The following is a 16,704-nucleotide window of genomic DNA, read 5'->3' as shown; positions in this document are numbered from 1 at the left end:
GAATGTCTTTCATAACAGTTGAGATGAGATGATTTACTAAAAAATCAGGCTCATTAGATTATCCTCAGTTAATGCTACACATAAAACTCATTAGTCTTCATCAGCCATGTCATTTAATTTCTTTTGTGATTAGTGGCCATCACTAGTATATTTTCATTCCCTGTGCAACTAGCTGAACCCATGGACAAGATTTACTTGAAAATGCCCACTCACCATACAGTACTTCCAAGTTCAGTGTCTTGTTTTATAGGAAGGAATCAGGTACCTAGTGTTTCTACAGTAAGTTACTGTAAAGAAATTATGGTATTGCTAATGTTGCTGAACAATTCCGTGTTGGACATGTTTTAGGGAACAGAAAGCTGATAGTCTGTGGGTCTCTAATAAAAAAAACAACAAAACTTTAATGAAATCATGGTTGTAATTGGTTACAAGGTTTTACTGATTTGCCTCTTTCCTGATAAGAGGGATGACTTATTGCTGAGTTTTATGTTAACTTTTGTTCCTCTCCAATTTTATATAGCTGCCTGAAGACTTTGCTGTGGTGTATGGTGAAGCAGAAGGTGAACTTTCTGTAGGGGGAGTCTTCTTAAGAATCTTTATTGCCCAGCCGGCCTGGGTTCTACGAAAACCTAGAGAATTTCTTATTGCACTGTTGGAAAAATTCACTGAACTACTGGAGAAAAATAACCCCCATGTAAGAAGCCTTTCTAGCTATGCGTTTAAAATTGTGTGCAACATATAGTAAGGGCAGAGTTGGGCAAATTTCAAAGCAATAATGTAAGATGCTAATTAGCATTTGGTTAATTTTGCTTCTGTCTTGGTGCTTGTATTTCTGCTTGCAATGGTGGTAGCAGTTTCATTTTCAACATAGAAATAGCTTTAAATTTTATTTCTGATTTTGTGCAAAAGCACTTAGATAAGATGAAGCGCTTTAAAAATAATAAATAAGCGGACAATTAGAATTTGAATGCCTTAAATCAAGAGTCCCTGTCTTTTGATTGCTCCTTTAAGTCCTATTGGAATTTTAGCTCAGGGTATTGACTAAGGGAATACAAATCCAAGAAAGCTCCTCAAACATTCTATAACTTCATGCTTGGAGGAAAACTGCACCTGTCTAGGTCAACCTAACAGTACAAAAAGTCAAAGAAGCACTTGCCAACATAAACTGCAACATTAAAAGCAGGTTAGAAAGGGACATTCAGTTTGTGTCACTGGCTTCCCATACTGCTGTTGACCCAGTTACATCACTGCTGAGCAAGGTTGCCTCCCCTATCACTCAGCTCAGTGTAAAAAGAATAAACCATTTTTAGCTTATTCACGGGATGAGCAAAATCATTAATTGTGCTTGAAACTCTCTGTGAGGGAAGTCAGTGATTCAGTGGTATCAAATTTAACTTAAAAAAAAATTCCCTGGACGCTGTCTGGAGGAACTCAGGTAGGCTGAAGCCCATCCTGGCTCAGTTACTTCTACTCTACTCATTCTAGGTTTTTAAATGAAGCAATGTATTTAGTGAGTTTATGCTAACTTGTGTTTTGCTAACAGAGATGCATTCCTCCCTCCCCCCCCCCCAATTTACTGGCTTTAAATCACTGTAGAAATCAATGCGTATCTGTAATACTTCGTATCTTCTGACTTTCCACAGATCAGAAGCAGCAAGTACTTGTGTACTGCAGTTGCAGTGGTATAGCCTGCTGCACTGAGCTTCTTTAATGTTATAGCTAATTTTGACCTGGAAAATTAATAATTTAATGCAAAGACTTGTATGCTTTCACAGGGGGAAACATTAGAAACCGTAACAACAGCAACCGTGTGCCTCTTCAGCACTCAGCCTCAGCTAGCAGATCAAGTCCCACCACTTGGTCATCTCCCCAAGATTCTCCAGGCTCTGAATCACAAGAACAATGCTATTCCTAAAAGTGCTGTTCGTGTCATACACACACTGTCTGATAATGAGGTATCGCATTTAAGATTTTCTTTTAGATGGCATGTATACTAAGTGTATATGGCGTGTACGTTCATACCAGCCTAGGGCTTGTGTACATGGTCCAACAAAGCACTCTAGAGGGGTGTGATTTGTAGAGCGTTCTAACTGCCCCACTTAGACCCGGCTGGTGCACTCTAAAATGTATCTAGTTTGCAGCAATGTAGTGTTAATGCAAACCAGGTACCTTTGGAGTGTGCCAGCAAGGTCTACACAAGGTAATTAGCGCACAACATGTTGGAGCATTTTACCGCAACCTGTAGACTTTTGTGGCAAATAAAATCTTCTGAGAACTCTCCTAATAGCCATATTGGTTACCTGCGTGGATATTTCACCCCCTCGCTCTTAAAACTAAGCCAACATAGCTTCTAACGATAGGTGGGGTTTTTGTTTGTTTTTCTTCTGTGCTTGCTGCATTACTGTGTTGATTGATTAGTCAGCGGTTTTAATTCATCCGAATTATGGATAAAAGCATCCCGCAAACATCTACTGCAACAGTTGGTGCCTTCTGCTCCTATTGTGCAACATGTAAAACTCCTCCAGGAAAGTATGAAGGGGACAGTCGGAGATCTGCAGTTTATCATCGTAGTAGATGTACAAGTTGCAATAGGGTTCAGGATTTGAATTTTAGATTAAAAATACAATCAATACAGCACAAATGCTTTTCCTTCTCTATGTACAGCTTTGTGTTCGAGCGATGGCATCACTTGAGACCATTGGCCCTTTGATGAATGGAATGAAAAAGCGATTGGATACGATTGGTCTAGCCTGTGAAGCACTTAATCGCATGTTTCAAAAGGAGCAGAATGATTTAGTAGCCCAAGTAAGCAAGCTGTTCTAAAGAAATGGTACAAGTACTTCTCACACTCAGTTGTGCATTAGTCAGTTCAGGAGGTGTGCAAGAACTGTGTCCTGTGATTACTGACTACTTTAGAGTGCTCTATGGTGCTCACTTCTGTCTTGCCTATTAACTTGTCTGTTTTCCTGTTGTCGGTCTAGTGCTATTAAAAGTCCTCGTTTGACAAAGCTAGAATCTGAAATTCCTCACCCATAGCTCAGAACTGCAGTACAGGCTTCCTCGTGCTCTTTGGACAACAGACTTAGACTTTTATTGTAAAGCTTCTAAGGTGAGAGGGTAGCTTATGACTTGCATTCTGTAACTTTTCTCTTCTGAGACAATAGAAAAAACGATGTCAGTAGGGCTTGCTTCAAGGATGTGGACCAGGAGCAGAACTGCCAGCTCACTTCAAAATTGTCACAGAGTAGCTTAGTGTCTTCTGAGTTTGACATCATTGCATTGTCTTTTTTTCCTGGCATTTTTATCTTGTCTGCAGCGGCGTGAGCTTAGCTGTTTGCATACCTGTACTGACCTGTCTTCAGAAATAGGTGTAATAGAACAGTTCAGAGTATTGTGGATCTTCAAAAGAGATCCTGTTGTTCCAAAAGACAAAAAACTTATTCGTGCAACAACTGTTCTAAAGCAGAGTGAAGTGAGCAAACAAACACTGGTAAAATTCCATTCAATTCAAGTGTTCTCAAAGTCCATTGTATTAAGTATCTCCCAATAATTTTGCTTTGTAGGCTTTGAAAGCAGATTTGGTTCCGTATCTCCTAAAATTGCTTGAAGGTGTTGGGCTTGAAAATTTGGAAAGCCCATCAGCCACGAAGGCTCAGATAGTTAAAACCTTGAAGTCTATGACTCACAGCCTACAGTATGGAGAACAGGTAAGTACTTACTAACAATGTTCTGAATCACTGGGCTTGAGAAAGCTTAATCATTATATACAGAGATACAGCTTTGAGCCAATACACATGAGAGCATGTCTCCCGGCCTAACCTTTATTGAAGTGCTTAAGCTGTGTCAACTAATGGTTTATGTTAAGTGGCAGAGTATCCCAGATTCACAGCTTTTAATGAGTCAGTCAATCCATATCTTCCTACGAAGGGAAGATCAGGAGCAGAGGATGAGATTTGTAGGCCACCGGATAAAATATAGAAATAGTGTCTGAGAGGCCTAGAGTGCCAGTGAAGGCTGACGACATCTGAAATTAGATAGGCAAGACTGATGCACAGGTGTTCTCAGAGCCTGTACGCAGTGGGTAAAGAGTAAAGTATCTGGAGAACTGCAGCTTGAAAACTTTGGATTCTTGAAAATTCCTCTGCACAGAGAATGCTTTAGAGTTGAGACCTAAAAAATAAATTGTCCAAGTAACACAGATTCCTCTGACCAGTTGAGACTGTGTACACTTCCACTCCCACCGCAATAGTAAAATCAGAATCTTGTTCATACATCCCTCTGGTTCAGTTAGTCCTGGGCCCCTTTTTTCCATCCTCATTCAAGACTGTCAAGTACTATCCAGGTTGACGCCCTGATTCTGCCGCAAGGCAACAGTTCTGCTTCTCAGGCTATCTGACATTTGAGGCAGGAGACTGCTATGATTGCTTCTGCTCTCCCTGTTGACCAACTGAATGGGTGAGGGAAGAGAAGCACTAGGGAGAAATTCAAGCTGTTTGATAGCTCTAAATCTTCTTGGGATATCCATGCTTGTATATTCAACCCCCATGCAAACGATGACCAACTGTTTACCCTATGTAATAGTTGTGGTTTTGGGTTAGGATTGTGTATGCCTATTTGGATACTTAAGTGTTCATTTTTTATAGATCTAGTTAATGTCTAAAAACTGACCTTACCACATTTAGTAAAGAGTGGAATGTTTCCATCCAGCTACTGTAAGCAGTTATTAAATGTAGACACTTACCAGCTTTTTATGTTGTAGGTGAATGAAATCCTGTCTCGTTCCTCTGTGTGGAGTGCCTTCAAAGATCAGAAACATGACTTGTTCATTTCTGAGACACAAACAGTAGGATACCTCACAGGTCAGTAACACTTATTTCAGATCAGAGTTGTAACCTTCACTTCACTGCTACTGTTTCAAATGAACCTTGAAATATGCCTGAATAGAGCTGAGATACTTGACTTATTGTTTTAAGGTGTGGTGGGTACAGCCTCTATTTATCCTCCAAAGTTTTGCTGCCATCATGTGACCATTCGTTGCACTATGTTAACACTATGAAGTACTGTTTTTCATTTTATACTGTTTGATCTCTTCTGCTGACATGGGTAGGCCATCTCTGTTGTTGTTAGCCCATGGCTGGCGCATACCTGAACATGTATTTCTGAGAAATTAGTTACTATGGTTTTTAGTGTTTTAAAAATAAAAGTGTAATGGGCTTTGTAAGACTTCTTATGCTTGCAGATTTTCCTACCAATAGCAAATAGTCCTCACAGTGCTCTGTGGTGGTACGGCTAAAGTGTGTTCCAGCTCTAGCTGGCTGTTGTACTTAAAGATCACAGGCAAAGTTCTCATAAGTGCCCAAGAGCACAGTTCATTATGGCTTCATCACTTCTAGTGTATGGGTTCTATTCTCCATTTTTGAAATAACATCACTTTGTTCAAAAGAAAATTTAGCCTTTGTGACTTGGGTTTATCAAGAAGCATGGTGTTACCTGTTCACACTGTGCAAACATTTGATTAATTTATTGACTCATGGTAGCTCAAAATTATGCTGAAGCAGCATACTTGTATTCTGAGACCTGTAACTTTGTGGTAGGAAGAGCTCAAACTCTGAGAAACTTGCCTGGCTAGATTTTTCATTTTGATAAGGCATACTGTATTATACTGTGGTCTCCTTCATGGAGTCCAAAGCTAAGCTTATTTTATTTAACAAACAATGAGTTCAGTTTTAGTTGATGATTAACATTTCAACATAACCTACAAACTGTCTACAAGCTGTAACAGGTTTCTTCTCATTGATTGCTGATAAAAGCAACCTAGAACACTGTTATGAAATTTCTCCACTAAAATAAATTATTTAAAACTGAGGGAAAAGCCAAAAGGTTTGTGTGGGAGTTTAATTTTTAAGACTTCTGATTTTGAAGGACTTCATTAAGCCTTTTCTCAAGTCAAGTATGACTAAGCTTTTCCTCACAGTCTAGGGAACTTGCATGCCTTTCCCCAGATAAGCACAGAGTTATAGTCACACCTTCTCTCTCTACCTGCATGTGGTCATCAACCCTCACTTGTGAAGTAATACTGACTAGATTATTCACACACAAAGACAAATGTGTAGAAAGGAAAGGCTCTGATATTTCTGATCATATTTCCAGATAAAGCTCACTGAGCCCTTTTGGCTAATTGAGGTTAAGAATGTTATAGCCTACGAGCAGATTCTTAGCATTTGTTGGGCTGTAGGGGTATACCATTATTTGAACAAGAGAACCCTAATTTGTGGTTTGTTTGCCCTACATGAAAAGGGCATAGCACTTCTAAGTCACACATCCATGTTCAAGACTGTCTAGCTGTTTCCTAGACGCTCACTACTCCATTTATTTGGTAAACAGTCTCACTTTTTTTCGGCTATCAGCAAGACAGAGCCAACATGGTTCCATGCATTGGTAGACTTTCTGAAGACAGACTCATTGCTTTTTTGCTGAGTAGAGTCCTACAGTATTTCATTTACTATAGGATTTCTTTGGTATAAGTGTTAGCTGACTTCAGCTGCTGGGGGCAGGGACAGAGGAACCCAAACAATTTATATTCTTAATGACCAGACTTTGAGAGATTCTGTACAAGTCAAGTAACCTCTCTATGCCTTTCTTGTTTGTAGCATTGGGCGATTCTTAAATGACAGGGGTGAGGCTAAATTCCTTATGCTTGTAAGGTGCTTTCTGATCATAGGAGGGAAGACACTGTAGAAATGGTAATCTAACCATAAACTATGAGTATTTCTCTATTTATTCTCCGCACTTGTCTACACTTAGATTGCTGTAGCGCTTTGAAGATGCTACCTGTGCTCACATGGGAGAGCTTCTCCCATTGGTGTAGGTACTCCACCTCTCCAAGAGGCAGTAGCTATGTTGACATAGTGCTGTCTACACAGAGCTTGGTCAGATTAAATGGGTTGCTCACGGGTGTGGATTTTCCACACTTCTGAGCGACGTAGTTAGTCATGTAAATCTGTAGTGTAGACCAGGGCTGACAGTGTTCTGTCCTACCTTTGCTTCAAACTGCTTCGCTGTCTACACTTCCCTTACAACTTCCCTTGCTTATTTCTTTTTCTCTCAGGTGTCTCTTCTCCTTCCCTTCTAACTGGTAGCAGTCCCCTTCACCTCAGAAGTGGGCTTTAGATGTGCTCTGCCAGGCAGCTTGCTAACTTCTGTGTAGCTCTCTAATGCAGGTAGATATCATTTTGCTAAACGCATGTTCCATTCACTGCATTCCTAGTAACTGACTTGTATGCTCTTTTAGATGCATGCTATGCAATAGGAGCAAGTGTGTAGTCTCCTCAAAATATTGCAAAATACTATATGGACTATTAAACTGCTGCAATTGTACTTACTGTTCCAAAAATTGTAACTCGCTCCTCCTAGAGAAGATGCCTTGTTGAATGACTATGTAAATATATAGACTAAACCATTCCTGAAGGAATTTATTGGAATATTTCTGAGGAAAATATTTGAGGAACAAGTGAATTGGATTAGTATGTTGAATCTGTTACGGTTCACACATGATTTTGAGTCCAGTCCACTGCTTTGTGCCAGTAAGCTAAGGTATATATCCACCAATTGGTTTGTGAAACAAGTATACCTTGTGTATATATACAGTAATGGAGGTAAGCTTTATTCAGAAATCCCTAAGTAGCAGGGGTTTTGTAGGGTTTTTGTTTCGAAAAATCCCTATGGATCCTTACACTTCCCCTGCCCTACAACCAGCTTCTTTTCACCAGTTAGTACTCTGCATACTTCATTCTCCAGTTGCTTTTGCTTTTAGATCAACTTTTCATGAACATGAAAGTGGACTGCTTTCTACCTATGTTTACTCACAAGGGTCATGAAGGGTATGATGCATTTGGATCACCTCAAGACACAAGAGGGGTCATAAAAATGTAACGTCCTTACTTGGCTACTATTGTTAAGTCACCCAGTACCTACCTGCGAGTCCAGGTTTCTCATATGGAAAAATTTAGTCTTTGTAGCAGTGACTTTCGATTCAAGCTCTAGTGACAAATCCACTGTAGACTAAGGTTACTGTTAAAAGAGAAGGAGTGCAGATCTGTTAAACTCTGGTTCAGAGAAGAATTACAGGGACCTTCCTTTTCTTCTGAGGAGATGGAACATTAATATTCACTTTCTTCAGGCTTGGCAGTGCTGCTTGTATTCTGAATGCTTTCTGCCTTTTAAGTGAAAGAGAAGCACTAGGAGTTGTGCTATGCCATGTCAACAGGGATAGACACGTTGCCAGCTAGTGAGACGGTTTAATGGCTTTATCCCTCCAAGGTATGGGAGTTCCTCCTAGTTGTATCCGAAAGCATAAATGCCAGAGTGAGGGTATCCAATTATAAAATATCTGAATACTAGTTATCATTAGGTTACTTTATTTTGTCAGTTTCTCTTCCATTGGGCTGGAATTGATTTTTTTCAGGGTTTTTTTTTGTTTGTTCCTTGTTGTCTAGTGATACACAGCACATTAGATTTATTAAACCTCAGACTCAAATATATGAACATGCCACCCCAAACCCTAGGCACCCTCTATTTCCTTAAGCACAAATCCTAGGAATTTCCTAGGCTCTCATCGTACAGTGACTGGGGATGGACAGATATGAATGAGATTTATCCTCAATTCCTGATGGCAAGTCTTAAAAATAGAAACCATAAAACAGATTTTGTTAACCTTAATGAGGAGACAGCTATAAGGTCAGTCAAACTGTCTCAGTATTTTCAAAGATGAAAATGTTAACAAGAGTGATTCTGAATAATAAGTGTGGAGAACTGCCATTTGATTATTAAAACTAATTATCAATATTTTTCTCTTTCCCCCCCCCACCACCAGGCCCTGGAGTTGCTGGCTACCTTACTGCAGGAACGACATCCTCTGTAATGCCCAGTGTACCACCCCCTGTAGACAATGAATTGGGAGATACCAGCTAAGAGATTTGAAATACCCATGAAAGACTTTTAAAGGCAGATTGGCCAGTGATGAGGAACTGCACTTTCCTCCCTCTGATGCATTGAAGTGAACTTACTGCCTTTCCAATTGTTTCCTGACAGTGTTATTCCTTTTTCTATGAATATATTTTTTTTAGGGGAAAAAAGTCAGTGCGTCTGTCACGTAACATAAGAAAGCACGCTAAGGATCAGCCCGAATGGGTACACAAGAATTTTTTTCTTGTTGTACGTAAGCACATTTTGTTCCTTTCTATTTGTTTACAAGACTGTGAATCAAACAACTTTTTCCTAGTTTTTATATTTTATGAATTAGCATGACTGGAGTTGAATTACAGTCCAGAAGAATTGGGCTAAGTCACTTGACCCCCACCATCCCCACTAACGGAATTTTCCTCCTCTACTCCTGACATGATCAGTCTCATTGAACATGACTTACTAGAGGTTTGTCCCTGCACCAGTTCATTGATGTCCTTAATCATTAACATTATCTTCCTGAGATCAAACTGCATTAGACACTTGTATAACTGGCTTTACCAAATTGAAAACACTTCAGCAAAAAAAAAAAAAAATGTCAACCTGGTATGTAAGAACCTAGTGTAATTGTGAAATGTTCTATACATTATCCAGTATATAAAAACTTTCTATATTGAATGTACATTATACAGATCACTCACATGTACATAAAATTTTAAAAATAAAGGGAATTGAGAGCCTTGTTAATGAGACAAAGCTGTTACTTTAATGGAATGTTTCTTCCTTCTTGAAAATGGTTAGAATTCTAGAGCAGCCAGCTAGACAGTACTTCTGTGAGAGGGGTGTTCTTGTGTGATGGGGAAAATGTACTGAATTCTAAGTATTTTGCCTGGAGCTGAGGAGATGGTCTAATCCACAGCTAAACACTATGCATAACCTCAGTTATTTGCAGTGTTAACATGCAAGGTCAGTGTTGCTCTTGTTAAAAGTTCAGCTGGGTAAAGTGTCATCATTATAGCTGTAACTAGAAAAAGGATGAAATTTTACCTTCGTATGTAAACATGTACATATGAGGAAAGAATCTGTTCTTTAATGTTCAGTGGTATGGTTTTGCTGAGGTCACAGACTGGTCTACTGAAGACACATGCCATTGGCATAGGGCAGGGGTGGGTGAACTTTTTTGGGGGGGCCTGAGGGCTACATCAGTGTTCCAAAACTCTATGGAGGGCCTGGTAGGGAAGGCTGTGTGTCCCCAAAGAGCCTGGCCCCTGCCCTGTCCCATGTACCCATCCACCCTCTATCCAATCTTCCCCCCCTTCCCTGTCCCCCTATCATGCCACCCAGAGCACTGGTGGCCTGGCAAGCTGAGGCTGTGGGGGAGGGGCTGAGAGCTCAAGGGACAGGCAGGATGGTCCTGTGGGCTATAGTTTGCCCACCTAGCATAGGGGATGGCTACCTCTCTGCTATAAGCTTGGGTATGATTCCTCTGCCTCTCATCAAGATAGCAGAGCATAAATAGCAGCCATGGAGGCTTTGTACAGCTGTGCAGCCTGCAACACTTGCTCCCTAACAGTTCCTTCTAAACCTTGATATGTTAAGTAATATGTAGTAAAATCAATATTCAGTGTCTCATGATGCCTGTCTATCACTACATTGCTGAAGAGCTGCAGAAAGTGTTTCTTCAGAACCAGCCAGAACAAAGAGCTAGCATCTGAGAGCAAGCAAGAGCTTTCTCTTGTTTCCTTAATTTCTCCCCCTGCCCCCCCCCCCCCCCCCCCAACTTGATTTAACAGAGGGTAGAGACAGTTATTACTTATCAGTGACAGGCTGGCTCATTCTGTAGATTTAAGGCATTTTTGGCTTGTGGTACAAGCAACACTTAAGATTTTTGCCTTTAGGAATGCTCTAGAAGAAATGGAGTCTTCCTCCAAACTGTTCCTTTTGTAAAGAAGCAGCACTGGACTGTTGGGGGAGAGATCTTTTATTCAGACTTATGCATTAGTGACACTTAAAATCTCAAACAGTAAACTACACGCTTTAGCTGGATGCAGTGCCCTAAGTTAAACCATTTCAGAAAATAAACTAACATTCTACAGGCAGCATCATAGAGGTCTTGATTGAGAGAACATCTGTGACATAAGAACTAAGCGCTTGATAAAGTAATCTTCAGGCTAGTGCCCTGAAAGGTTAACTGTTATTTAGCAGCTTAGGACACTGGTACCTTTAATAGTACAAAGGTAACTTGGATTTGTTTTACTTACCTATATTGTTTTCTACATTCTACAGTGATAAGTTTAACTTTAGTTCAAACTTTTAAATCATTCAGAAGTGTTTAAAAACCTGGTTCCTTTTAAAACTGAAGCAATGCTGTTGTATGATTAGACTAAACTTTATTACATTTTTGAGGTCAGTTGCTTGGCTTGGTCCTGTAGTTCCAGTTTTGCAATTGCTGAGAGGTGAACTTCATCAGGCCCATCAGCTATTCGGAGGGTCCGAATAAAGGCAAACCTGCATAAGAAGTTGTTCTGAAATTAGTGTGGATTCTAGAGCCTGCAGTGCCAGCACTTAGTGTGGCTTGGTAATGTGACACACAAAATGCAACCTAAGATTTTTTTATAGTTACATGTCTTCTCAATAAAAACCTGAAGTAGGATGTTTCCTTAATACATGAAGTAAGGAACCTTATGCTGCTAGAATTGTTTGATTGAACAGAACTGGTTCTGGGGAAGGAGACATTCTTAATGAGTAGAGCTAGGCTAGAGGAAACAAGAGTCAATCTAAGCTGGAACTTCTTCCTCAAGACTAAATCCAGCTAGGAACCCCCTGCATGAAGCCAGCAGCTATTTTGTACATTAACAAGATTGGAGCACTTGGAAAAGCCAGCAACAAACTCATTTAGGAAGCAAGCCTTTCCACTTCCTCTGGGAATTGCCTAGATAATGACTCAGTTTTTACTGTAATGTAAGCAGCCTTTTGTTTAGAGATTTCAGATATAGAGTCCTGAAGTTAACTGGTGCTCTGTTAAGAATAGAAGGGTAAATGGTTCTACAACTTTAAGTACCATATCCTTTTCACTACAGCCAGCTGCTACAGTTTCCTGGGATATCAACTGTAGCCAGGCTAGAGCTGATCAACATGGGGACTAAACAGCAGCTAGACTTGTCTGCTACTGGCTCTGTCCTTTCACCTCAAGCAATAGATGCTATGTTAGCAGAGAGAGGTCCCAAATTATGGATGATGTTTGGGGGTGGGGGAAAGTAGTGACCTTTAGGGTATTGAACCAGCACCAACATGCATGTGTACACTGCAGTTAGCCACCAGGGGCTGGCCCCTGCCAGCTGACTTGGCCTCAGGCTAAGGGGCTCTAACTGCAGTGTAGATGTTCAGGTTTGGGCTGCACTTTGGGACCCTCCAGCATCTTACACTATAGTTTAAACAGCCCCTTAGCAGAAGCCAGCTGGGATAGCCCCCCCCGCAACTGCATTGTAGCATATAGTGCATCTGGCCATGCAACCTCACATCTGGCCCTTAGAGGGGGAGAATTACACTTAAGTTTCACTTCTAACTCTAGAAATGCACTTTGTTGTATTACAGTACTACCTGGAGGACCCATGGGCACTGGGCTCCCTCCCATGGTGATGGATATTATACAAACAGGTCTTGAAGCAGGGACTGTCTTATTAACAGAGGGTGGGAGTGGAAACAAAGTGCCTTGCCCAAGATCACAGGGAAAGCTGGGATATGAACCCCGATTCCAGTGCACTGTTCTATTTTCAAACCATACAGCTATCACCATCAGTGGGGCTTGGGCGCCTCTGGAATCAATAGCCTGGGCCCATGTCGTGTAATGGAGGTGTTTATCCAAACTTTGCCAGTAATGCTTGCACTTCATTGGCACTGAGTCATCAGAAGATCCAGTCTTGGTAAGACACACTAGTTCATCCAAGTAATGGAGATCAATGCAAGAATCACTGGGCAAAATTCCACAGTATGTGTTATGCAGGAAGTCCGACTAGATTAAAGACCAGAAGGGACTATTAAGTTATTTATTTTGCATACCACCTCTCTACTCTGAGGTGTGGAATAACACCTTTGAGTACAGGAGACAAAATTCTGCTCTCAAATGCAGCCCCACTGACTTCAATGGAGGTGCAAGAGTACAGCAGGGCTAGAGCTGGGCAGATAATGGATTGTTCCATTCACTAGCAGTTGCAAAAAATAATCATTTTGGAATTCTAAGTTTGTCAAAAATCAAAAGAACAGCCACATGTCTTAGTCACTGGGCTCCGGGTCATTCCATCTCTCCTTTTGAAGGTGTTTCACTTATTTATAAACAGTCACTAGAGTAGGGACTGGGACTTGAACTTACATCTCCCATATCATCAGTGAGCCCTAAATTCAAGTCCCTGTTCTAATAAATTATTTATTAAAGTAAAACAGCTTCCACAGGTCTGAGAATGACCCAGAGCCCTATGGTTAGGACACCCTGCTGCAATGTGAGACTAAAGTTCAAATCCCTCAGCAGGCAGGGTCTCCGATATCTCATGAGACTGTCCTAACCCCTGGGCTAAAGGCAATTAGGGAGCTGGCCATCTTCCCCACTCCCCAAACTTTAAAAATCTAGTCATTTGCTTTTCTGAAAATGCCTGAACAAAATTTTGAGGTTAGGTCAAAATTACATGTTTTTGACATTTCTAAACCATTTAGAGAATTTTGGGGTGGTCAAAACAATCTGATAAAAATTCACATAGTTTAGCATTTTTTTGGTCAAATTACTTGCCAGAAAGAAACTGCCCAGCTCCAGTCCCAGCAGAATTTGGCTCAATCTCACCTGAAATGTAGCGCATTTTAACCAGTTTGACAAGAAAGGGGAAATACTGCTAGTTTTAGAAACATGGGATAGATCTCTCTCCTACTCACATACGAGCCAAAGGAAAATCCTGAGAAACTCCAGCTCCTCCACAAACTTGGATTGCATAGTCCACCACTTTAAGGACAGCTCTAGGTGCAACCACCTTGATCATAGCTATCTGTATTAACAAAACAAAAACAAACCTGAATGTAGGAGTTTTCCCACCACAAGGGGTGTAGGAAAATGGGATTTTCATGCAGCTCTGGTTCTGTTTTTTCCACAGGCCCAGTTCCAAGAGCTGGACTGCAACTAGCTGTGCATTTGCCACAACTCAGGGATTTTGCATTGCAAGCTTCCACTCCATCTTTAATGTAACTTTATCCTGACCTTCAGGAATGACCTCAGTGGCTACAAAAGCCTTTGGACACACTCAATTCTTGGTCTCTCAAAGACTGCCAACTGTGATGGGGACACTTCTAGAAACTGGACTAATGTGTCATATCATATTTGGGCTATATTCAATAATTGTTGCAAGGTGCTAGCTCCCAAAGAAAGGAGGGGTGCTTTGCACCATGCAGGATTGTGGCTTTAGAGAGTAAGGTTCTGTACTTATCCTCTAGGTCATCCAAATGCAATCCACCCCATTTATACCATTAGGCTTAGACTAACAAGTAATGATTTTCACCTGAAACATAAATAAATATCAGGTAAAAGATTACCAATATCCATTAGTGACTGGACCTCTTTAACCTGTTTTAAGTGGCTAACAAACAGTAGTGACCAAAAATATCAAGCTTTTGCACAGAAGGAGCAAGAGAGCACAAATTTAAGACAATTAAGTGACACTTTGATTTCAGAATTTCCACAGAATTTCCAATTTTTTTTTTTTTTTTCTGGATTCACTGGGTCAAATCTATTAAGCAGAACTGGTTGGAGAAAGGCAAGGAGTTGCCAGGAAATTAAAAACAACAAAACAAAACAAAAAAACCCCACCCAACTTCTATTTTTCAAAACACAGGAAGTTTGTCATTTTTTTGACAACTGGAAAAAAATCTCGTTAAAAAAATGGAATTTTCTGTGAAGGTGTTCTCTTCCATAAACAGGTTGGGGTTTATCAAAAGATTTCTACCAGCTCTACCAGCTCTATTAAGATAGGAGCAAATCCTGAAAGTGGGTCCTTTATTACTTTAATTTTTTCTCTGAAAGACCAAAAAAATAAACAAACCCCGCTTACCTCTTTCCTTGCTTGTGCACTGCCCTTAGTATCAATGCTGCTAGCTGCCTTCAGTGTAAGCAATCGGGCCTGCTCAATAGCAACGCGGCTTTCAGCAATCCAATGAGCAACAACCTCCTGTAGAGACATAAAGAGAAAATTGTGGGCATAGAATATCAGGGTTGGAAGGGACCTCAGGAGATCATCTAGTCCAACCCCCTGCTCAAAGCAGGACCAATCCCCAATTTTTGTCCCAGATCCCTAAATGGCCCCTCAAGGATTGAACTCACAACTCTAGGTTGAGCAGGCCATTGCTCAAACCACTGAGCTATCCCAGCCCCCCCATGAAACATTATCTGGGTTTTCAGAACAACCCTTTGCCTCTCTCAGCTATACACCTGCAAAGTTTTCAATGCTGGATGCTTAAATAAGGCTCCTGGATAGAAGTGGGGTGATCATGAAATGTACTGAGCTCCCACTGGCTTTGAAGGGATTTGTGTGTACTCAGCACTCCTGAAAATCAGCCCACTTCTTCTACACATGAGAAAACCATAAATTAAAACTAACCAGACAGACAGTCAACTAATAAAAGCTTTTCTCATCCAGCTACCAACCCCTTAAGCCCAAGGCCTACGTGGACAGAGAGACAGCAGTGTCTCTTCATGGATGGGACAGGCAATATCCAGCCTCAGAGTTGCTGTGGTTCTGTTCTTATACTAGAATCTAAAAAGAGAAAAAAGAACCACACAACTGCCCATCCTCATTTGTTTGGCTCTTCCCATTGCTCTGGCTCTGTGCCCCTGCCTGCTTGCTGTTCAGACTCCCCACTCTCCTCATGCTCTGGTAGTGTTGTCTACTTCTGCCCTATTTGCACCTCCTCTCCTTGCTATTACTACCCATTCAAACCACCTCCCTGCAAAGTCCTTCCATGAAGTTCAATTAGTTGACTCCAATGTCCAAATCGGGGGCGGGGCGGGGGGGGGGGGCTGGGGAGCAATGCGGGGCTTCACGACCTAGGGAAACAGTTGTGCTGTGGTTCTTAGTGTATCTGCCCTTTACTATTTTTGCCAATGCATTACTAGTCCCACTATAGTCAACTACACAAGCTCAGCTTGTTTGCAGTAATTTAAAACCTTGATAGCAGCCCTTCTGTGCTATTTTCAGAACACCTTTCCTGTATGAGGCTACCTTTCAGAAGTAACAGCATCTGGGCCATTTACAAAATGATAAAAATTCCATTTTGCACCTTTTGTGAACTCAGCAGGCCAGAGCCTCAGTTAGTGTAAGTCAATGTAGCTGAGGATCTGGCCCAATAATTTTCCCCCGCAATCTTTTTTCTAGGTCTATGCTTCTAAGGCTATGTTAGTGTTGTGGGGGGGAGAGCGCTCCTGCCACCCAACTGCTGTTCACACTGGTGCTTGTCATTGGCAAAACTTTTGTATTTCCAGGGGGGGTTAACATCCCTGAACGACAAAAGTTGTGTCTTTCACTTGCCACTCTAGACAAAGCCTAACGGTTTGTTTGTTTATTTGAAAGGGACTCTGACAATGTGTGCATTTTGTGATTCCACTGTTTGACATGCTAATGGTGGTACTTTGATTTTGTGTTTGTTTCGTGTGATGTGCCAAGATGTTTATACAGCTATTTCTAATTATATCAGTTCTGTATAAACATTTTC

At 41.0% G+C, this 16,704-nt stretch overlaps 2 protein-coding genes across 7 annotated transcripts in view; one reads left to right on the top strand and one right to left on the bottom strand.

Moving 5' to 3' along the window:
* The window catches only part of DNAJC13 (DnaJ heat shock protein family (Hsp40) member C13), a 106,511-nt gene extending 96,803 nt beyond the window's left edge, over positions 1–9,708 (top strand). For all 3 annotated transcript variants that reach the window (XM_077811179.1, XM_077811180.1, XM_077811181.1), the window contains 6 exons: positions 521–694; positions 1,776–1,955; positions 2,665–2,805; positions 3,564–3,707; positions 4,760–4,859; positions 8,873–9,708. In XM_077811179.1, the coding sequence (XP_077667305.1) occupies positions 521–694; positions 1,776–1,955; positions 2,665–2,805; positions 3,564–3,707; positions 4,760–4,859; positions 8,873–8,970 (837 nt within the window). In that variant the 3' untranslated portion in view covers positions 8,971–9,708. The remainder of the gene's footprint in view (positions 1–520; positions 695–1,775; positions 1,956–2,664; positions 2,806–3,563; positions 3,708–4,759; positions 4,860–8,872) is intronic.
* A 1,216-nt stretch (positions 9,709–10,924) lies between these two features.
* The window catches only part of ACAD11 (acyl-CoA dehydrogenase family member 11), a 63,185-nt gene continuing 57,405 nt past the window's right edge, over positions 10,925–16,704 (bottom strand). For all 4 annotated transcript variants that reach the window (XM_077811165.1, XM_077811166.1, XM_077811168.1 and 1 more), the window contains 3 exons: positions 15,048–15,164; positions 13,882–13,991; positions 10,925–11,469 (listed from right to left, as the gene is read on the bottom strand). In XM_077811165.1, coding sequence (XP_077667291.1) covers positions 11,355–11,469; positions 13,882–13,991; positions 15,048–15,164 — 342 coding nt within the window. In that variant the 3' untranslated portion in view covers positions 10,925–11,354. The remainder of the gene's footprint in view (positions 11,470–13,881; positions 13,992–15,047; positions 15,165–16,704) is intronic.

This window comes from Eretmochelys imbricata, chromosome 2 (assembly GCF_965152235.1).
Source record: "Eretmochelys imbricata isolate rEreImb1 chromosome 2, rEreImb1.hap1, whole genome shotgun sequence".
NCBI classification, from domain to species: domain Eukaryota; kingdom Metazoa; phylum Chordata; order Testudines; family Cheloniidae; genus Eretmochelys; species Eretmochelys imbricata.
The sequence above is the reverse complement of the archived record's forward strand: the minus strand, read 5'-3'. Positions and strand labels throughout refer to the sequence as shown.